The 23184-nt window shown below is 36.9% G+C and overlaps 1 protein-coding gene across 4 annotated transcripts in view; it reads left to right on the top strand.

Moving 5' to 3' along the window:
* The window catches only part of NPAS3 (neuronal PAS domain protein 3), a 594316-nt gene that overhangs the window by 523572 nt on the left and 47560 nt on the right, over positions 1-23184 (top strand). For all 4 annotated transcript variants that reach the window (XM_066322130.1, XM_066322128.1, XM_066322131.1 and 1 more), the window contains one exon: positions 15922-16040. In XM_066322130.1, the coding sequence (XP_066178227.1) occupies positions 15922-16040 (119 nt within the window). The remainder of the gene's footprint in view (positions 1-15921; positions 16041-23184) is intronic.

Here is a 23184-nt window from a genome sequence, read left to right as displayed (position 1 = left end):
TGCATCATGTTAGCAAAAGCAAAATTTGCTAACAGAATGCAAAAATTACCAATATGATGAGGTAGTCATTATCATTATTCTAACACCTGATTATATTAAGCAGCTACTAACATTTTGTATATGGAATCACTATTTGCACTGTGCTGGGATTTTCCAGGAGTATCTGGAGTGGCTAAGTAGGAAAAAGCCAAATATTTTTACAAAACATTTTGTAGATAATAGTTTCCTTTTTTATTTTGATATAAATATTAATTAATCAAAATAATTCTGAAATTAACTTTTTTGACCTAGAAAACTCTTTTCCCATAGACAGTAAGTCATTTAATGATCTATGTTGTGACTAAGACAATGAGTACAAAGAAAGCGTGGATCACTGTTGGTCTTATATCACCTTTTGTCTTTGAAAAGCAATTCCATATTACAAATTATATTTTACATTATATCAGAATTTATGTAATATTTCGTTGAAACATGTTAATTCACTGTTAAAATTTATATTTTTTGTAGCAAGACATACATTAGAATATATTTGTATGTAAGATTTATGGTCTTCCCTAATTACCTCATAATTGTTCATTAAAAATGTACCAGGAAAAAATGAAAATTCTTATAATAATATTTTTAATGCACAGGGTATAATCTGACTGTAAAACTCTTTGCAACGTGTATTATGCTACATCTCTATTACAATTTCTTGGAAAACAGTCATATAATTATTATTCTCTACAAAGGCTTAATTCTCTACAAAGCCTTAATTTTTATACGAGCAATGTAATAACAATCTTTTATCTTTAAAGATCATCTGTAGTGATTAAAGAAATCAATTTAAGCATAGATTCTTCATTAAAAATCCTATAATGGCAGTGGGCAAGCTTTGCACGCTGTTTTTTCCCATGTAAGCAGTAGAGTGGGGAAAACATTAAATGTATAAATATACATGCAGCAAAGGCAGACATCATAGGCCAGCAGGAGGATGGAACTTCTCAATTCTGAAGAAATCATCATAGAAACATAGAATGGGCTGGGTTGGAGGCAACCTTAAAAACCGTCTAGTTCCTATCCCACTGCCATGGACAGGGACAACTTTGGCTACACCAGGTTGTTCACAGCCCCATCCAACTTGGCCTGAAACACTTTTAAGGGTGGGGCATCCACAGCTTCACTTGGCAACCTGTTTCTCACTATTCTCACAGTAAATTTCTTCCTCATGTCTAATCTAAACATAGTCTCCAATTTAGAGAGAATGATGTTAGGAGGAAGCCTGTCGCAGGCTTTACAGAAGTCCAGATAAATGACACTTCTCCTGTAGCCCTTCTCTTGTCCACTGACAGAGTCACCCCATCCCAGAGGGCCACAGGTTTGGTCAGGAAGGGTATGCTCTGGGTGAATCCATGCTGGCTGCCCCAAACCACCTCCTCATCCTCTCAGCCTCAGCACAGCTTCTAGGAGGAGCTTCCCAGGCACAGGGGTGAGGGCAATAGTTCCCAGGGTCCTCCTTTCTATCTATTATAGATGAGTGCAATATTTTCCTTTTTCCAGTCACTTGGGATTTCACTTGACTGCCATGACTTTTCAAATCTCATCAAGAGTGGCTTGGTAACTGTATCAGCCAATTTCCTCAGGACTGTGAAATGCATCTCACTGCCTGTAATAGACTTGCCTGTGTTCAGGTCCTTGGTGATGAACCTGATCTTTACTTACAATTAGAGGGACTTTGCTCCCCTAGTGTCCATCCTGCTGTCCATCCACTCAAGAGATGTGGGAAGTGAGGTTGTCCTTGAAGATGGACAAAAACAGTGTTGAGTACATCAGCCTTCTCCTCATCTGTTATTGCCAGTTTTCCAGCATTCTTTATGGGGGGAGTACACCTTTTTTGACTTTTGTTTTGTGGTTAATGTACCTGTGGAGGCTTTACCAAGATGTTCACTGAATGTTAAGTCCATTCAAGGACCTGTAATGACTTCAGCTGAAAGTACTTAAATTTTTCAATACTCTAAGAAGAGAAGCACTTGGCTTACCACAGTTCTCCTTAGCTTCAGAATTTACACCAACCTTAATACAAATCAGCTTTATGTTGCTGTTTGTAACTAACAGAGAAAAGTCATAAGAATGTTCCAATTCAAAGCCAGCAAATGAAGGAAAGGGAAGACCATGTAGTTACATATCCTTTCTCAAGGGACTCAATTTTTATTTTCTGTGCTACTGAATACTTAGAAACTACAGGAGAATTGTAAAATAGAGGGGGTGAGGGATGAGTAAACAAGAGAAGCATTTCCTGCTACGGATCTTTATATGGGAGAGGAATTTCTTAGTAACATGTTAAATGTTTATCTAGCCCACTATCTTATCATTTAGAGTAGCTGGTACTAAGTACTTCCAAATCACGTGTAAAATCTTCAGTATGGGAACTGTGCTGTAGAAGTTGAATTAGAACACTTGATATCTCATGTAAATTTTATTATGCTTAGTGTAGCATGGTTTTTCTAGTTAGCCTCAGAGATATTTAGTCCTTCTTTTGAAGTTGATAGATACATAGATAGATAGATAATTGTATAGATTACATGTTGTGTGGTGAAAATTATTTCTTTCAGTAATTTTGGGTTTAGCAGTTCAAAATGTGTTTTCCTTTCAATTCACTGGAAATATCCTGTTCTTATTCTTTTATGTATCATTCATTATTTCATATATCTTTTGTCACATTTATCAGCTCTCAGAGCTAAATATTTATAATCCCATTAATCTCTCTTCAGATGTCCTTCTACTTAAGTTTTTCTGTTTCCATTATTCTTTTTTTTAGTAACAGATGACTAGAATAAACATAATATCGAATTTAAAGTCTGGTCCATGAAGTTACACAATGGAATAGTAACATTTTCTTTATAAATGTATTAATTTTAAATTATTTTTATTGTGTTCTAACATCTCATTTAAGTCTTTAGCTATAACAGTCTCCATACAGAGCAGGTGTTTTTTACTGAGATATTTCCATTTCCTTTTATTGCCTAGTTAAAATTATTTAAAGCTCCTGAATATAGAGGAGCTTCTGTTTCTTCAAAAGTATGCTCCATCTTGCCCTTGTTTGCATGAAATTTCATCTGTTGCTCCGCTGTTCAATTGTCTGCTCTGATTTCTATTTAGGTCCTTCTCATGTTCCTCCTGATCTTCTTTTGATGTAATAGCTGCATTTTTAAGTGTTTTGACACTGACACTCACCACTGAAGTAAAACACACAGCAGATGGGAAGCCTGCAGATGCTTCCCACTGAATTATTTAGGTTAGATATGCATTTAGCATGAAGGGGCAAAATGGTGAAACTATCCCATAAGAGGAGAGATTAATAACCCAGACAGACCAAAACCAGATTCCTACTCCTCACTCGTTCTCCCTTTTCCCAGTGCTGCATCTGAAGTGGAACACAGATAATTTCTGAGAGAGAAGCTTTTATTTCCTCATAAAGATAAGGTGTCCTGTAAATTGAATGGGAATACCCAAACACCTGACAATAGAAGGAAAAAAAGGATATTAAAAAATAGAAGTGAACTGAAAATGTAAACTACTGGAAGTTGGTACCACGGAGGGAAAACAATCATTTGTGTGAGCCTTTCCTGGGCCCAGGCACAAAGTGAAACATATCATTATGGAAGTATTTTAGGTACTTCCCTAAACACAAAGAAATATGCAAAGAGGGATATATTTATATATGAACATATAGTCAGAGGTCATATCCAGCTTCACTTAAAGTTTACCAATTATATATTATTCCCATTACATATCTTTATGTAATGCATACATATCTTTTATCTATGGGAAGTACTGCACATGAATATGCTTTTTCAAATTGAAATCGTCTGCAGTGATGCTCTTCAAGGATGGAAGGGTTGGCTGGCACAGGGGTGGGAGAAGAGTTGCTCATTAGGGAAGGTTTGTTACGTGGTAACATATAATTAAGGTAATGGTCACAGCTCGTGTGACAGCAAACACTCTGGCAGTTGTTTGATTGCTGTCTGAGTCAGGAGATCACCATTTCCTACAAGATGTATCCACATTAGTGTGTTAGTGGACAGGTTAGAAAGCAAATTACAGCTGCCTTCCTTAGGCGTGTTACTGTCAAGGCTCATTGTTTTGGGTTTTTTTTTACTGTACATCAGCAATAATATCACTTCTGAGGACTGCATGTGACAGGTTAGGCATTTTATCCTTTGAGTAAACAGTAATCATGGTGTGAAGAAAGTGGGGCATTGGAGATTTTTTCCCATTCTTTGAGATTTCCATTCTTCCTTTCTAGTTTGCTCCAAGGGCTCTTTGGGGATACATATATTAAGCCCTTTAAATAGTTCATAATAAATCTTTGTCTCGGGTTGATTCTGACAGTTTTTTAAAGAGTCTTTTAAGAGACAATCCTCAATCATTTACTAATCCATGGGGTGATCTTCAGACTTGGAGAAAAAAGAAACAGTTCAAGCTCCGGGATTGTGAAGGTACAATGTAGAAAAATTTTAACTCAGAAAAACTCAGAAAATACTGAACCATGGAAATTTCACCATGTTCTGCCAGTGCCTAAAAGCTCATTCTCCAATTTACCCAGTTTGCAAACACTGAAGGAATAAAAATGGATTATCAGAAAAAGGAAGAACAATTTTTATTGATCACCTTATTCCTATTATCATAGGTCTGGCCTTGTCTTGTTCAGTGCTTGAATTGAAGGGGCATTATGGGAAAAGAAAGTCATTGTTCCCATTGTTAAAATAAAGTCAAAAAATACCCCAGAATTTTGTCTATTAAGTGTTTACTATTCAAGCCTTGTGATAAATATGCCAAAATATCTGCAGTGTGGGCTGATTTTTTAACATGCTGTTTCCTGTGTTATATGACAGGTTCTGATTATGTCTGTCAAAAACCTTCTTAATTCCACAGTGCAAAATAAATAGATAAAGGCAGAAAATATAATAAAAGTAAGATGTCCAGTCCACTTGACATTTTTTTTTTTTACTAAATAATTTGAATGAATAGCTTTCTAAGAATAATGCATGGCTGCAGCCCACAGAAACTACCCCTAGGGGTTTTTTCTTCAGCGGCCTCTAGTCTGTCATTTTTGGAGATACTTGTTCTCAACTCTTTTTGAATTCCAATGGCATAGCACTTGTCATTATTTTCAGCTTTTTTTATAAATTCTGCATAAGCAAAGAAATCTATAAGTGCTAACTTATCTGTATAAGAACTCTCTTGGTGTACCTTAGGAATATTGTTGTCATATTTTAATTTAATATGCTGCCCTGAGGAGAAAACACCGTAAAAGGAACAAGGCAGCAGTTCTAATAAGGGACAAAGGTGTAGAGAAACCTGAGCTGTTGGGTCTCTTACCCTTTCTCCAGCCAGGAACGTGGGTGTTGGAGGTGAGGGATGTTTCTGAAAGCACTATCAGCATGTCCCAGCAGCATCAGCTACCCTCTGTCCCAGCTGCAATCCCTCAGAAGCTGCAGGATTAGCAGCCTGACTGATTCATCTTACCCTGGACCGGGTCATGGGGTGCCAATGTGACAGATGAGAAGGGACAATTGCACAGAGAATCTTGTGATGATGGAAATGATCACAGCATTCTGAAATACAGTGAGATGCGCAGTGCTGAGGATGTAAATATTTTCATGTTTAAGTAATAGTTTGGGATTTTTCCAAGTGCTACTTGTTTGGCAAACTATGAGAAAGGCTCTATTTCTTCTTTTTTTTTGTTTTGTTTTTTTTTTTTTTTTCCCTTATTCTTTTTATTGAAAAATACCAGTGTTAGTTAAACCTGGGTTTTACAGCAGTAAGTATGAGTATGCCAAATACTTTTCTAACATTTTTTCCAAGAGGAAGTGTTACTTGACTATATTTGAATTCTGAGGCCATGACATGGTGCTTAGCATCATACCTGTTGCTACTGACTGTCCAGTGATGAAGTTATCTGTAAACAAAACATTAAACATATGATGAAAACATTCTTCTAGAAAATTATACATATTTTTCCTTGACAACATATGGTGTGTAAATCCAACTTGCCTGAGTTCTTATCCTTGAACAGTTCTAAATTAACTAAAAACTTGTTTTATACAGAAATTTTTTTCTTGCCTTCCATGCTTCAAAATATTTATAGAGTGCTTATCTGCATTTGACATACCAATATGCATTCAGATGAAGTTTAAACTTGGAAAGTGGAACAATTTGATAGAGCCAATGTGATTGAAATCCAAAGAGAATGGAAACCTCTTTGCAGCGTTAAGTATCTGTTCACTGCTAGCAAAGATGAACCTAGATACTTGCCATGTTTAAAAAATATGATGTCAAATGGTGCCACAGTCATACCACCCTTTGTTTCCCCCCCTCTTTTCAGTGTGTGAACAGAAAATTCACAGGAGGCCCCCCTCTGTTTATTGCTGCTGAGGCAGTAACTCATGAGTAGCTCAGTCTGTGTTTCCACGTGTGCACTTGCCTGGTTTAGAAATGTGCCCAAGCAGCTACGTGCTTTTCTAGACAGGTTATTCAACAAGGTTACACAATTTGTGCAAAGTGATTTTTTTTTTGGTCAGGATTCTTTATGCATTGATGCAACAATCCAGCAGATACCAGCCACCAGCAACTGCCCCTTGCTTAGGCTGCATGGGAGATTCATGTATATAAAACAGTGTATTAAAGTAAACTTACAAAAGCAAAGAGCAATCATTGCAAATGTAATTTTTTTTTTTTCCTCTTTGGGATTCTAATTTTAAAAGCATTAAAGAAGACAGCTGCTCATGCTGTGATATGCGCTAAACAGCCTGAAGGATGGAAAAAATATATTTGTAGCTCATAATAACTATTGACCTTTCTGATATACAGTGTTCTCTGTGTTAGCTATTCTGTTCTATCAACAGTGAAGATTGAACATGACTTTTTAATAGAAAACATGGGGTTTCAAGCTGCTTTCACAAAGGTGTTTATGTATTGTTATTTTGTATTGTAGTACAAAGACTAAGTCCTGATGCCCTTTGTCTGACATCATGTTTGTCATAAAAAAGCCCCACTGTTACTGACTGTTTCATATGAGGAATTGGCTCATAACCATTTTATAGTCATGATAAAAGCATTGCTCCACTAGATCCAGAACACAGGCATTGAAAATAGAATCCCCCAAATATCCCGGCAGCACGAAAGGTATTTTCTGAAGAAATAGATTCCTCAAGTGGCTATATTTTCAGGGAATTCCACTAAGACTTCAAACACTCACTTTTTGTATTCATACTGTTGCTCCTTGGCATACTCAGGCTGCTGCATAATGGCTTTTGCTGGATGTAATGTGCTCCCAAAGAGTATCTTTATGACGCTCCTTTTTTTTTCTCTTGAACTTTCCTACTGCCTAGTTGCTGAGTACAGACACATCCACTAGCAGCAGCTTGACTGTGGCACTGGTGTATGTTTCCCTAGAGTGGGATCATCCAAACACCGACTTCGTAGCGTCAGGTAACTCAGCTGCTCTCCTTTCCCTCAGGGGAAAAGCTTCACCAAAAAGCACCTCCCATTTGGCATATGAAAATCTGGAAAGCAACCTCTTTATTGTGCTTTTCAAGCCCAAGCAGGCTGGCAGTGTTAAGCAACATCAGAAGGGACTTTTTTTAATGTTTGTTGGAGGTGGTTTTTTATGCCATGTGCTGGGAAGGAACTTTAGTGGGCCATTATTGGCAGCTCTAAACCACAGTTATTTTCACAGCTACGCTCTGTAGTGTAAGTTAATGATTCACAAGTTACTAGGCAAGAGCAGAAAACTAGAAAGAAAGAAAAAAATGCCCTCGGTTCTCCTAGCGCAGGAAAGAGGGGAAACAACACCAGCATTTAATGGCAGTTTTGTGCTGAAACAAAATGCTCAAAATTGTTTACAAGAAGCTGCTCAGTAAGGATAATGATCGTTTAAGTCATGGAAACCAGCCACATCTCAAAGGAGATTAAACATCTAGTCCTCTATTCCTCACAGGACCGTAAAGCCCTTGGGGAATTCAGTGAAGTTTTTACCCTCAAAACTAGTCAGTGTCTTTTTTTAATTTTTTCTTTATTGTTTTCTTGTTTCCCAGTTTCTTTTCCCCATAAACCTTCCTTAACAGAGGAGACATGTACTCTTGTTTATGTTATATATTATTTATGTTATATATATATATTATTATACTCTCCTAATATCAGGACCTCTCCCATCCATTGAGCGTGTCCTGTTTCAAACTTTATTAGAATTGCTGCAAAGTAAGTAAACGGTAAGGAAATTATATCACTGTGCTGATTTTCTTTGGGACTTTCACCAAACCTTGAAAATGTGTGAGTGTTGCTGACCTCAACAGGTCAGGTCAGATTTATTATTTATTTATTAGTTATTCCATTGCTTAAAATAAATTAACCTTAGAGGTAAAAGTGTAGAGGGAAGTTAGAGCTCCATATGCAGGATGGTTTTTGTACCACTCACTCTGAAGACCATAACAGTTTTTGAGAGTTGTCCTGGTCTGTTGGATGAGTGTGGGTACATTTGGGAGTGTTTAGATAATGGATTGAAGCCCAGTAGACTGCAACATTTCCAAACGTTTTTCAGTGTCAAAGTTTCCCACCGTGATTAGTTCTGTTAATAACGAATCTTTATGATGCTGTTTTCAAACAGACAAAAAAGCTCTGTGTCTTTCATAGATCACTGACATACCAAAATTTGTTGTAAAATCTGTCTTTCAATGTTATAGTGTAACAAAAATCACATTTGTAGTTTCATCCTGGCAATACTTAATTTATAGCTCTGTCCTGGCTTTTAACTCATTCTTTATTTTACCAGATATGTAAAGAGTTCTGTGGGATAAAGTTTACATGGGGAGTAAGTTGCATATGTTGGGAATTAATAGACTAATAAGACATTTCTAAATTGAAAAAAGAAGAAATAGAAGGAGATGCACAAGGAAAGCTTTGAGGCATTAAATAAAGCAGTATTTGACCCTATCCTGGGCTGCATCCAAAGCAGTGTGGCCAGCAGAGCAAGGGAGGGGATTCTGCCCCTCTACTCCACCCTCATGACACCCCACCTGCTGTGCTGCATCCAGCTCTGGGGTCCCAGCACAAGAAGGACATGGACCTCCATGGGAGTCTTCTGTTCAGAGGAGGGCCACAAGAGGATTAGGGGGATGGAATACCTCTCCTACTAGGAAAGGCTGAGAGAATTCAATTGTTCCGTCTGAAAAAGAGAAGGCCCTGGGGAGAACTTGGACCAGCCTTCCAGTAGCTAAAGAGAGAAGAAAGCTGGAGAGGGAGGTTTTACAAGGGCATGTAGTGACAGGGCAACGGGGTGTGATCCTAAACTGAAGGAGATTCAGTTTAGATTAGACATGAGGAAAAAATTCTTTACTATGAGAAAGGCAGACACTGTGTTTGCCCAAGAAGTTGTGAATTCCCCACCCATGGGAAGTGTTCCAGGTCATGTTGGATGGGTTCTGAGCAACCTGGCTAGTGGAAGATATCCCTATCCATGGCAGGGGGGTGGGAACTAGACAATCTTTAAGGTCCCTTCCAACCCAAACCATTTTATGATTCTGTGATTATTAGTCCAATGAGGGTAGTTCAGATATACTTTGGTTCTGTGAGGATAATAGAACGTTCAAAAATGTCTCTGATAATAGTAGGAAATGCCTGCTGATGAGCTTTACTTCAGTTTCTCCTACATAAATATAGTCAGTACATGGGCATAGTCAACTTAAAAAGCAAAAAGGGCAAGCTTTTATATGTATATAATGTATTATATACATTTATATGTATATAGTGTTTTATACATATATAATGTACATATATGTATATATATATGTAATACTACAGGATAACTTTCCAAAGTATGGCTTATTCCTCTGCAGATTTAGCCATTTTTGTGCCCAAACTATAGGATGCATGTAGATTAGATATTAAACGTGTTCTCTCACTTTCTTGTCTATTGTGACTAAATTCACTGCTACTTCACTGAGTTGCTTTTTTGCCTGAATTGCATGGACTTTTATCACATTAAAAAAAAAAAACTTGAATATATCTGAGTTAGCCTCTTGTTCTCCCAGTTTCAAACATCTAAGCTTAACAGCATGCACCCGTGGACCGTAGCCCCGTAATTAAAGGGATTATAAAAATAGTCATATCTCTAGGTGTAAATGTATATATCATATTCTTTTAAAATAGTTGGGAAAAAATGAAATAAATATATTACATGTAATGCTTCAATGTCAAATTTTTTGTAAAAAATTAAGGATTTTACATAAGACAACCTAGGCCATACCATCAGTCATTGGATCTGGAAAATTTGGAGAGGTAAGAGTAGGGAAAAAAGCCAACTAATAAAAAAACATTAAAAGATCTAGCTTTCAACAGAAGTCTGATAGCATTTAAAGTTTATATGCCTTTGAATTTCTAATAGGCTTATAGGTCATGAAAAGTGAATTGTCTTCATCTTGGAGATAGGGTGACAAAAAAGAACAGTTTATTATCTTGTCTGAAAACATTATCTAGATATAAATTCTTTATAAGAAGTCATCTTTCTTTCCATTTCTTTTGAAAAGAGCTGCTCTGAATCTTCCCCTTCTGAATGATGCCTTATCTGGATTCCAGTATTATTCATCTTATTTAAGGAAAGAATGGAAGTCACCTAAAATCTGGGTCCAATGTTTGACTTCTTCAGTTTTTTATTAAATAGCAAAACAGAAATTTTATGAGTTTTACCCAGTCACCTACAAGTACCATGAATTTCAGATCTAAAACTGGTGATTCAAGAATTCAGGTTCCTGGTGATGACTGAGACAGCTTACAGCAATAATATTATTCCACCTTTTGGATTCTGTATTGCTTTGGAAGAATGAATGAGCCTCTGCCACCCAAAATGTTAAATAAATAGTTCATATAGTCCATGATTTCACAAGATACTGAGCACAGTGGTGAGACCAAGAGAGCACCTATAGAATTTGCTGTCTCTATTCTCTTTAGCTGGTCTCCAGGCAGGCTGCCAGTGTCCATAAATAGGCCCAAATGGTTCATCCAGATAGTTCAGGAATCTTCAGCAGTTTCTTAGAACAAATTTTAGCTTCCAGTATTTGCCCATGTTCAGCCTGCAATCAGCCTGAACCCACTTCACTTAAAACTATTCATTTGCACAATTGCTAAGTACAGTAACTTGCACTTATTGGAAATGAAATGTCTTAACATGCAGCTTTTGAATTTTATTTGTTGGGTTAGTAGTTGTAAAAAATCTATCTTTTAGTTTATAAACCGAACAAATTTGATCTATTAGATACTGAAAGAGAATGATCTTGGCAAATAGTGATTTTTTTGAGAGTCACTTTTCTGATTAAAGACAGTTAAGTACTCAAGGTTAAATTTTCTTAGTCTTTTAATGCCTGGTTACAGACAATAAACAGCACAGAAGAAATAGAAACATTTAAAAACTGCATATAGCCCAACTGAAAATGATAAATATATTTTACCTAATTATTAATCTGAACATAATTATTCTCAGTTTCCTTTGCAAAGGTTGATAAGACTTCAAGAAAATGTGAGGTTTGCAAGTGTAGAAGATAACAGGAAAAGAACTCCCTTTTTCTTAGTGTTTTGTATGTTCTCTTTTTTGTTTCTCTTAAGAGCTGGCTGTATAGTTGGTGTTTCAGAATATCTTTTTAAAAATGTATGCACATATGTTTTCAAGGAAGTGAAATGAAAGCCAGGTGAAAGCTGACTAAAATGCTACAAAATCCAGAAAATTCTTTATGTTAAACCATAAGGTATTTTTTCCCACCAATCTCCTCAAATTTTTGTTAGTGTTTGGTGTTCCATCTATAACTTCCTGTCTTCCTAAGAATGAGAAGCCTATCTTTTCTCTGTTTGGCATGCAAAAATGCATTTTTCTCCTCTCAATTACTTTTAATGCATGCCAAGAAAAAGCCCTAGAAGTTGGTGAACATTATTCAGCCTGCTGTGGCAGCTTTTTGTTATTTAAGACATAAATCAAATGTGGAACTTTTTTTTTTTTTTTTTCTTTTTTTTTTTTTTCCTGGGGGACAAATTGTTTATCTGAATTTGAATGTGCTTGTGAGTCACTCATGGGGACTTGTGCTATTGCTGCGTAAGAGCAATTATTTGCATTGGTTTGCATTGTTTTGCTCTGTAGCATTAAAGTAGTGGTTTTAAAGCATGACTGGTTTGTAGGGTCTGGGGTCAAGATTATTGCCAAAGCAAAGCCCACTGAAGGATCAGAGTTACAGGGTTTGTTCACAAAGAAGTGCTTAGTGTCACAGAAGTTCACAGAATCACAGAATATTCTCAATTGGAGGGGACCCACATGGGTCATCCAATCCAAAGCCTTACTGAGTGGATCAAACCCACAACCTTGGCATTACTAGCACCATTCTCTGACCAACAGAGCTCATCTCAGTAAGTTAAGAAGATAAAAAACCAGTTTTGTGAATTGCCTACTGTTCCATAATATCTTCTCATTTGCCTCTGTGGCTCTTACTTAAGCTTTTTAACACTTGTGACACTTCTGTATGGGTACAGGGGATTGCAGCTTCGTTCCCTTTGAAACAGAAAATGCATTCCTTGTGTCTAGAAATCTCATCCTGCATTATCAGCTTGGGGAGTGGAGAGAGAAGAGGTTTATTTCTTTAGTAGTATCTGCTGAAGATGTTTAAGGGCACACAAAGGCAAGTGCTTTCCCAACAGAGTACACAACTACCTGCTTTGCAAAGACAACCCAGACTTATGTTTTATACTTCTAAGTCTGACAGTGTAAAATTCTTTAATTCACATGCAGTAAGCATTGACTTTTATCACATAATTAGCATTCTGAACGCACAGTTTCAGAAGTTTATAACTCAACAGTAGGTTTAAACTCAGTAAATTCAAGCCAGAAGCCTTATTTTTCGGTGTAAAAAGACACCTTTTGTTTCTACAGTATCAAGCCAAGTGAACCTTTTTTATTTCAGGCTTTTTAAAAGGTTTTAGATTACAATTTTTTTAAAAAATAAAAAATTAATCGCTAGAGTTTCATTCTGATATTTCTCAGATTGCAAGTCTGCTTTGACATAATTGAAAAAGAGTTGAAAATGTTCAGTGATAGGCGTTCAAAACCAACTCCTGAGAACTCATATCAAATATATTCCTGTGCAGGCCTCACTGACATCAGTGGATCTGTTCTGTACACATCCTGTTTTTAAAATCCTGCATGCATAATCACCATCAGCATTGTTACAGTATCTACCATAGGTGGGTGCAACTCTGAATGCAGATTTGTACTGTCCTAATGGTTCTCTCTTGAGAGAAATTCAAAATGCTGTTCATAAGCTGTTCTGGACTTTTAGGTAACTAATCCCATCTCACACCTACACTCTCAGACACTTTTTGGTAAAGAAAATCATACACTTCAGAATACATATTTATGTGACACTGTTACAGTCTGTTGAAAAAAAATGTGCATTTTATAATGTTCACTTACAGAGATGTATAAGTTTGTAGATAGTATAATAAGGGCAAAATGATGTTTTATGATATATGATGAAATGAGCCCAAAAAACGTCAATACCAAGTACACTTGAGTGTATGTCAGTTGTTATCCTTTCTTTCATTTAACTGTGTATGAAAGACAAATTTTAAATTCCATTTTTGGGGAATGATGCATACGTATTACAGCCTGATTTATTTTTGAGCATAAGATATTGTGTGTTTAATTAACATTACCTCTGTATGTTTAGGTAATTGCCATTAGAACACAGGAGGACATATAGCACTTACTGCCTGTGCTAGAGCACAATGGGCTGGACTACAAAAACTACACTTGTTACGCTGATTTTAGCATTTCTTCACACAGCAGGAAGCACCCACGCTGTGGTTTCTTAATGTACTCTTTAACTACTGCACTGTACTGTACAATAAAAATAATAATTAATTATGATCCTCATAATCTTACCAGTCACTGCTGCTATCTGGGTGACTTTGGCTGCTGTTTCAGGGTTTCACTGTCCCACACCCTGAAACATGTCTTTCCCTTCAGAGTTTTATTTCTCATGTGATATTGCTGAACAGAGCTGAATTTTTTGAGGACAGGTTCGTTGCGTGGATTGTGATGGCTCCACATTTGTTCAGGTCTCCAAGGACCTGCACCAATAAATGTGAAAGAGACAACAGCAGAATGGCACACTTTCCCATTTCCACCAGGATGAAAAAAAAATACTCTAAATTAAGTCTAACCTTAAATGTATAATCTGTCCTTGGGAGCAAAAAAAAAAAAAAAAAAAAAGGATATAGCATCTTCAAGCTCTTGGCATGCCTTACGAGAAAAAATTGGTTCTAAGGGTCTCTGATCTTGTGTTTTAGTAAAATAGAACTGCACGGCTGACTGACAGTTCTGATCTAAAGCATTTACGTTTAAGTTTTGATCTCTCTGCTTTTGATTAAAACTAATGAGCTCATTTAATTCAAAATGGGAATCTCTGATAAGAGAAATAAGGTTGATGTGATTGGATTAGAGGGGCAAATTAAACTCTTAGAGCAGAAGTTTGTGCTTATACAGTGTATTAAAAAGCTGTTGGCGTATTATGGTGTGTTAGATGATGAGAAAAATTTCATAGTAATTCATATTTAATCAGAAGAAATGAAAGTACTAAATATAACATGGCTCTGCTTTTCCCTCGAGTGATAAAGAGCTGTACATTTAAAATGACATCGAATTCATGCTCTCTAAAACAAAAAAATCTGAAGAGACACACTAAAGAAAGGGGCACTGTTGTCAGTTATCACAATAGAGCTGAAATGTCACAAACACGAGACAAGTTGACCACATTAAATCAAGGACAATTCAATATAATCCTTAGCTCACAAACAAGTTTCTGCGTTTCTGTTGACTGCATAACAAATGCATTTTAAATACTTAAACACTTTCTACTAGTACTTTGTATGGTTCTTCTAAACAATAGAAGTACAGTTTCAAAATTTTTTTTTTATTCCTTGTTAATTCCTCACTGAAATTGAAATTTCTTTTATCTGCAATAATGCCTGTTTATTGTAAGCTGCTCCAGAATTTTCCCATGAACAGTATTTTGATTATCAGGGCTAAAAAATTGGAATCATAAAGATTTTGTAAAGAATAAAGAATACCTCAGTGCTGATGCTATTTTATCATGGTTTATACTAAGAGCTGTAAGTATTTTAAGTGGTTGCAGTTTAGGGAGGGAGAAGTGCAGGCGAGAGCTATACTTAGTTGTGAGCAAGTAATATCCCTTCAGTTGGTCTAAAAAGATATTTCAATATTTACTAACTGATCACCAATAAATGATGATATGATGACAATAATAATAATAATATGTGTCATTTACTTGAGAACTCTTGCCTTCAGGTTGTTTAATACTTTATTGATAATGAAGGCCCTAATTTCCCCTCAGTAATGTGGAAAACCAAGGCACACAAATCCAGCAATGACTCAGGTATCACTGCAGTTGAGGAGAGACTAGGGAATAAAAATCTGCAGAATTTGCAGCCTATTTCAGGAGAGAATTGCTACCCAAGTGAGGCTTTGCCTTTTACAAAATACTGACAAGCAGTTTTTAAAACAATGTCATATGCTCTAGTGAAATACCCTCCAACTCCAGTCATAACTAAATTGTGCAAGAAAGAGTTAATGAGACAAATCTCTGTTAAAAATTCTATGGGAAAAATAACTTGAAAATGAGACATACTGAGTATATGTATATTTTTTGTAATTTCTTTTTTGCTAAATAAACATTTTCTAAATGAGGTAAATTGATTACAACACTCTTAGCATCCATCAGTCATTTATTTTTAGTGAGTTCAAGGATTGCACCTGAAAAATAGCTTAGAGGGGATGTTTAAAATCTAAATTATGTGTGTATGTATTTTTTTTTTTCTGTTCCCCAGTGGAATCTACAAACCCCAGTTTGCTAACCACTGACAACACTCTAGAGCGCTCTTTTTTCATCCGGATGAAGTCTACACTGACCAAGAGAGGAGTGCACATCAAATCATCAGGATACAAGGTAAGGGTTCCACTGCAGCATGAAATATTGACTGTTGGGGAAGATGAATCGGGGAAACCTTATAAATATGATTGCTTAGCAAAAGATTCTGAAAATATGAAACCTATAATTGGCATAGAAATGAAAGCTGACTTTAGGTTGTAGGATACCGAGTCTTAGTTACTATATAACCTGAAAACAATGGTCTAGCTAGCTGAAGGAGAATCCCTTTGGATTGAACAACACCTTTCTGCTGGCTCAGGGATCCAAAGGTCAATGTAGCAAAACAGAAATCTAAAGAGGAGTTTTTAGAGTTTAAAATATAACACAGTATGGTGATATAGTAGTTCTTATAGGCTGTATGTAGATTCTATAGGATTTTGTGTCTTGTGTTGGTTGGTCACTGTAAATTAGACTATTCATCACAAAAGGAGATAGAATGTATTGTAACAAGGACCTCGCTCTCTTAACTCTCTCACCCTTCCTCTTCCCCCTACTCTTGCTCTCTCCTGCTCTCTCCCCCCTGCCCTTTGCTCTCTCTCCCTTCTCTCTCAGCTCTCACCCTGCTGTTCTCTCTCCCTCTCTCTTTGGGACTCCCCTCCAGCCCAGGCTGGTGGCTGAAGGCCAGGCCCTTTTACCCACCACCCTTACAATAAACCCACATGTTCTAGAATATACAGGTTGGCAGACTTCCTTGTCCCAGCCATCCGTGGATTCGCCTACAATTGACATCTTCAAATTATGTCCGTTCATATTCCAGGGACACCTTAATAGACAGAGAGGGGAGCTGTTTCACATTTGCATGTGTCTCATTCCTTTTGTTAAAGAATCATTAATACGTATCTCCAGCCCGAGGTTTGGCTTTTGTGCTGCCCTTCCATTAAACTGATCATTATTGTGATAAATGCTCACGATAACAGCATGATAGCCTTCAAAAGAGCAACACTTCCAAAGTAAAGGTATCTTTTACCAAAGAAGGTGAGTCAGAGTAACATCACTTTTTTTTTCCCACAGTGGAAAATTACTGCTCATTTTGTTAGACTGTTAGTCATCTTTGAGTTGTGTTTTTCCCAGAGAGGCAGGATTTCTTGATGCAGGCAGCATGCTATTTGATTTTGCTGCCATTCCAGCTGTAGGAAACAACAAGCCACAATGAGTACTTTTCCACCATTTTTCTTTCATTGTCTGTCTGAGGGGCATCTGCTGCTGGGGATCATATTTGCTGGATTTCAGACTCTTTTTAAGATATGAAAGTCTCTTGTTCCTTATCAGCAGTAATCTCATTTTTCTTCAGTTGTATATCGCTCATAGCGCCTGTAGCTACCACTGGCTTTGCAGTATACTAAAACTAGAAGGAATAGCACATTTTTAACATTGTCAACTTGTGGAATGAAATATGTCATCCATTAAGTTTTATACAAGATAAAAGAGTGTTGCAAGAAAGTAACTCTGAGGATGTGTAGGTTTAAAGAAGTTGCTTGTCAATGTTCATTTAAATGCTTCCAGAACCATTTTGTTTCGGTTTTTAGCAGAAGATTTAGAGAAGCTTTAAATTAAAATTCCCCAACTCATTTTTCCCAAAAAATTCTCAAGGATATTAGATTGTGGTAGCTACCTGAGAAGTCAAAATCTAGCAAAAATATCTTCTTTGCAAGTGACTGTGAGTCCTTCTCTTGGATGGTTCTGGGTCAAGATGATTACAGTTGTTACTAGTAGAAGTTTTAAGTCCAAAGCAGTGGTTTCTTAAGGCATCACAAGTTCTGATCTGTGTCCTGTTTAATTATCAGCACCGGAAAGAATGTACTTAGTACTTGTTCATGCTTACAAGTCTGGGGAGGCATCAGGACCAGGACGTGTACTGACACTGAAGTGTCCTAGGAGGAAGAAGGAGAATGAATGAATGAATTGGCACATCACGGAGTCATAGAATGGTTTGGATTGGAAGGGATCTTAAAGATCATCTAGTTCAAACCTCCCTGGCTTGAGAAAGGACAGCTTCCAACAGACCAGGTTGCTCACAGCCTCATCAACTTGGCCCTGAACAATTCCAAAGATGGGAAATACACCACTTCTCTGGACAATCAGTTCCAGTGTCTCATCTCCCTCACAGTAAAGAATTTCTTCCTCATATTTAATCTAAACCTACCATCTTTCAGCTCCAGGCTAACAACCCAAATTCTTTCAATCTTTCTAGGAAAGATATTCCATCCCTCTAAATATTTTCATGGCCCTACTCTGGTCTATGCCCTTGCTGTCTTGGCCAGAGCTGGGATGCAGCAGTCCAGGTGGAGATCTCAGCAGGATGGAGTGGAGGGGGAGATTCACCTCCCTGGCCCTGCTGGCCACATCTCTTTGGATGCAGCCCAGGACACAGTTGGCTCTCTGGGCTGTGAGTGCACCTTGCCAGGTCATGTCCAGCCTCCCAGCATCCCAACCCAAAATCCTTCTCCTCAGGGCAGCTCTCAGTACATTCTACATCCAACCTGTATTCATGCTTGGGATGGCCCAGGGACCTTGCACTTGTCCTTGTTGAACTTCTGGAGGTCCACGTGGGCCCCTCTCTCAAGCCTGTCAGGTTCCTCACTTCCCCCTGACTGGGAACAGCACCACGCTGCTTTTTCAGGTCACTGAAGTTAAACTAATTCTCATAGCTCAGACAAAGTTAGACTGATAGAGAACTTTCTTTGCTGGATATTCTTGATGCAATAATAGTGGGTAAACATAGGGAATTTGTCTGTGGATTTTGTAGTCTCAATTTTTTTGCCAGATGTAGGTAGGAACAAAACTAAGATGTGTGAACGACTTTTGTCATTCTCTCTCTTGGATTCCTGACAATCTAATTTTAGTCCATCATTGGAACAAGACATATAAACTGGCTTCACAAAGTGGGGTTTTTCTCACTGCAATACAATTTTTGAGATTCACAGTAGACCCTTGGTTCAAAAGACATGATAATGTCTATCATATAAATATAATATCATTTCTCTTAGAATTGCTAAATTGCTCATGGAAGCACTTAAAACCATAACTGAGATGTCACAAATACAGCAAAATTTGTTTTCAAAGATCAGATATCATTTTTTTGCCAGTTTTTCCTGAGCAAAAAATAATGGATAAAAATATGATAGCCAACAAAACTGCCTGTAAATAAAACATTGGGGGGTTTCCAAATTTTTTAATGAGGCAAGTCAGCTTGAGTAAAATTGCCTAAACAGTATACAAGCCCTAGGCAGGTGAAAAAAAATAGATGTGCAGTTCTTCTGCTTTTTGATGTTTTTAAGGATTTTGTAACTGGCAGTATTAGGCTGAACTCAGCCGTGTCCAGCAATGTGATTTGCACTCTGACAGTTTTTCAAAAGCATAGTCATTGGCACTCTGTGTTCTATGGAAGGATCATTATCCACAGCCACAGCAAGCCCCAGAAAAACAGTAAATTCATTTCAGAAGAGTTGGATCAAGTAAATATCCTTTTAACTGAGTTTCAAGAACTGCCATGTTTAAACATTCTTGTCTGTTGGTTTATCAGACAAGCATAATAAAACTCAACCCCTACAGTAAATGTCACTTTTAGGAATCTTCGTCCTTGATTTCTAGAAGTCCAGTACTAGAACAAGCTTAAGGCCTCTTGAATTCATTAAGGTATGTATTTTATCAAAATAAGCAAGATTCACGAGCCTTGTGGATGTACATCTATTAAAAAAATCATCAACAGGGAAGAATAGTTTCATAACATTAACAAAGATCGTGGGAAAAGCTGGCTAAGTTCTGATCAGAGGTCCCTGGAAGTGCTTCAGCACTTAGGAAACCTTGTGGCAGCTGGGGTCATGGGCAGCAGAGTTCCTGCAGGAAATCCTGGTGGAGCAGGCTGACTAAGGAGCCAGGGTCTCCCACCTTCAGAATGCAGCAGGGCACTGGATTTTCCATCTGTAAAATGTGAGGACTCTTGGCTAGCACCTTCCCTGGAGCTCTTGTAAGGGGATTCAGGGGTATCCATCAGCATACAGCCATTCCCTGGGAGCAGTGTGCTAGGACCTGTGTTATGGGTCAGGTTTTAGCTCTCTCAGAGGTATTCAGCTCCCTGGGGATTCAGTCCTCCAGCAGTGACAAATTTTCTTCATCTTTGGGAAGTAGTGAAGAGTCAACTCTTTCTGAGCTCAGGACCACACTCATTTTGCTTTGAGGACTGCTGATGAATGTTTCCTGAAGACAGCAAATGATTGAGGTGGTCCACAAGGTGCCTAGTCAATTTTCACAATGAGTGGTTCCTGCCTTAGGAAAATCACATAAAAGTGAAAACAGTCCAAGAATGAAATTGATTAATCATTCAGGTTGATGTAGTCAAAACTAATTTTCTATCAAATGTTGAAACCAAAAGCAGACTGATAAATTTACACATATGTGTGCCTCAAAGAAACCCTGCTCTAGACAATTCTGATATGAAAGGAACCTGTTTATAGTCCCTTCCTGGGCTGATATAACTAGTTCTGAATTGCACATAAAGATGGCCTTTTTCCATGAATTATGTTACCTTAAAACTGTAAGTGGAAAAGTGATTACGTGATTAATCCTTCCTCTCTCTTTCCCTTTCATTGTTCCCTAGCAGTCTCCTTGAATTAGAATTTCACATTCTTAATGCTCTTAGGCTCAGAGGCTTGCAGGAAAAAAAGTTTACATACAGTACTAAAGAGTTATTAATTTTTCAATTATTAAACTTAGAATCTTTAAAAACAGTGACATTAAATTTAGTCAACTGATAAAACACAGGGAAAACAAACAAAAAGAAAAAAAGTACAATTCCATTCACTGCAAAACTCAGAATGTATTACCATTGCAGCTGTGGTCTGGGATACATGCTGGAGAGAACTGTTTGTTCTCCACTGAAAATGTAGCACATCTTCCTTTTTGTTCAATATTTATTTTGTCATCAATGAAAGACGGTTTTGTATTTAATTTTGATTTTTATCTTCATTTTACCTCCTTTTCTATTTGTTTCCTTCCCTTAGAGGGCCACAGTTCTGTCCACTTAAAAGTTTCCCCAACTTCAATTGTTCTGTTTGTCTTAATCACATGTCAAAGCTAATTTTAATTCAAAATTACCTTTTTCAGGACCAGTGATACATTTTTTACTCTTCTACAGTATCCTATTATAGTTTTGTCATGTTTACTTGCGTGTCTGATTGTGCTAGAATTTTCTTTGTTGTAACTTTCATGACCTGATACTGTTCTCTTGGACAAAGTTTAACTGATGGGATCAAGAAGTAGCCAAAGCATAAAAGAGCAGCAGAGTCAGTAGTTGCCAGCTGTTTCCAGCTCATCAATTCATCCGAGCTGCTAAATCCATACATATTCCTCTAATGTTTTATGGAGTAGCACTTTATTATATTCTAATAATATAAGAATATTTTATATTATTATAATATAATAAATATATTGTATATCTATTATTATATGTATAATACAATATATTTATAATATTAATATTTTAAGTTATTCAATATTTTTAATTTAGTATATTAATCTATTAATTCCTAACATTTATTTATATTAATAAATATTAATTAGTAGATAATGTTTATTATTATGACTATTAATTTATAATTAATAATGATAAACTATTACAGAGGTGGATAAGGCAACACGAGGAGATTGCCTTGTACTTTGCTGTCACTGTGGCAATCTCTGGATGTGGTATAACCAACCCCATCTCCCATGAACTGGCAATTAAACATCTTGAACATCCATCAGCAAAGTTAAGAACATCCTACAAAACCTTCGGGCTGTCCCTTCTGGTGGAGGGACTGCCTAAAAATAAGTAAATGCTGTATTTAAAAAAAAAATTGGTTTGGTAAGTTTACTTTAGAAATTTGGATGGTTTGTTGCACATCTAGTTTCTGCAGTTGAGGAATGGAGGAGGTTTGGTTAGCTATATTTCATATATCAGTTGTATGAGGTAAATCAAAATATTTTAAATTAAAACTCCAGAAAAGTGTTTTTAGAAATTAGTCTTCTAGTCCTCATGGCTTCATTGTTTTTTCTTTTTTTTTTTTTTTTTTTTTTTTTTGACAATGGTGTCTTTCTACAAGCCCATTTCAAATTAAACATTGTCTGAGACTGTACTCTCAGATCTGGTATTTAAAATCATAAAGTTGGGATTTTTTGAATATGGAAATCTACTTTTTTTTGTTGAAATTTTATACCTGTCAGGTTCTACTATGAGTCTTTTTCATGCTATTCCTTCCTTTGCTCACTGTTTAATTTTTTTTTTTTCCTTTTAGAAAAACTTGAGGAGTTGGGCAAGATTTGCAGATCTTAGTTGAGCATTTGAAGTGCAGGTTTTGGCAGAATTTAGGTTCATTAATCCAAGAGGGCAAGAGAGTCAAAAATTGTTTTAGAAAGACAAAATTCCATTAGACTCACCTTGTGATAATATTTCCTTGGTTCAATCCAAAACTGAAATGATTGTTTCTCATCCAAGTGAAAGATCCACCTGGAACTGAATTTTGGGGAAGGGACAAGATGTCCCTACCTCAAAATCACTTTAAAGACCCAATAAATCATTGCAGAAAACCACCTCCCACTTCAGGGGGATAGGATGGAGCAGGAAAGAGAAGGCAGGGAATAGTCTAATGATTGGTACATTTTTGAATGTGGCCTGTGTTAGAGGCAGATTTCATTCCCTCTTCCAAATGAGGGAATTCACCTATCCAGCTTTACAGCTTAGCCTAAAATTTTTGCCTCCTCTTCTGATATTTTTCCCCCTTGAAATCTTTTCTCTCAAGTATTTTACTATGTCCCAGAAAGATGTCCTGACCTTTCTCTGTAGGAAGAAAGAAAACTGCAGGATTTAGTGTTTTATCACATGGTTGCTGCCACACCTCTTTAATTGAGTGGAGAAGGAATAAGAAACCAACATCAGGAAGCATTATGTGAAGAGTTTTCTAAATGTCAGCACATGCATTCCCCAGACTTTTCAGCACTGGGAAGACTTAAAGGTAATTTGTCAGTGAGAAAGAACTGATGGAGAATTCACCCATGTAAATCGATGACCTTTTTGTCAAAAGGAAGTCTCTTAGCTAGTAAAGATGCAGCAGGACTTGAAAAAGAACAAAATACTAATGGGCCAATCTGAATCTTATGAAGTATCTACTTGGAGATATAAAGATAT

Source organism: Sylvia atricapilla, chromosome 6 (genome assembly GCF_009819655.1).
Source record: "Sylvia atricapilla isolate bSylAtr1 chromosome 6, bSylAtr1.pri, whole genome shotgun sequence".
Taxonomy (NCBI): Eukaryota; Metazoa; Chordata; class Aves; order Passeriformes; family Sylviidae; genus Sylvia; species Sylvia atricapilla.
Note: the sequence above shows the minus strand (reverse complement) of the source record. Positions and strands in the feature narration are given on the sequence as shown.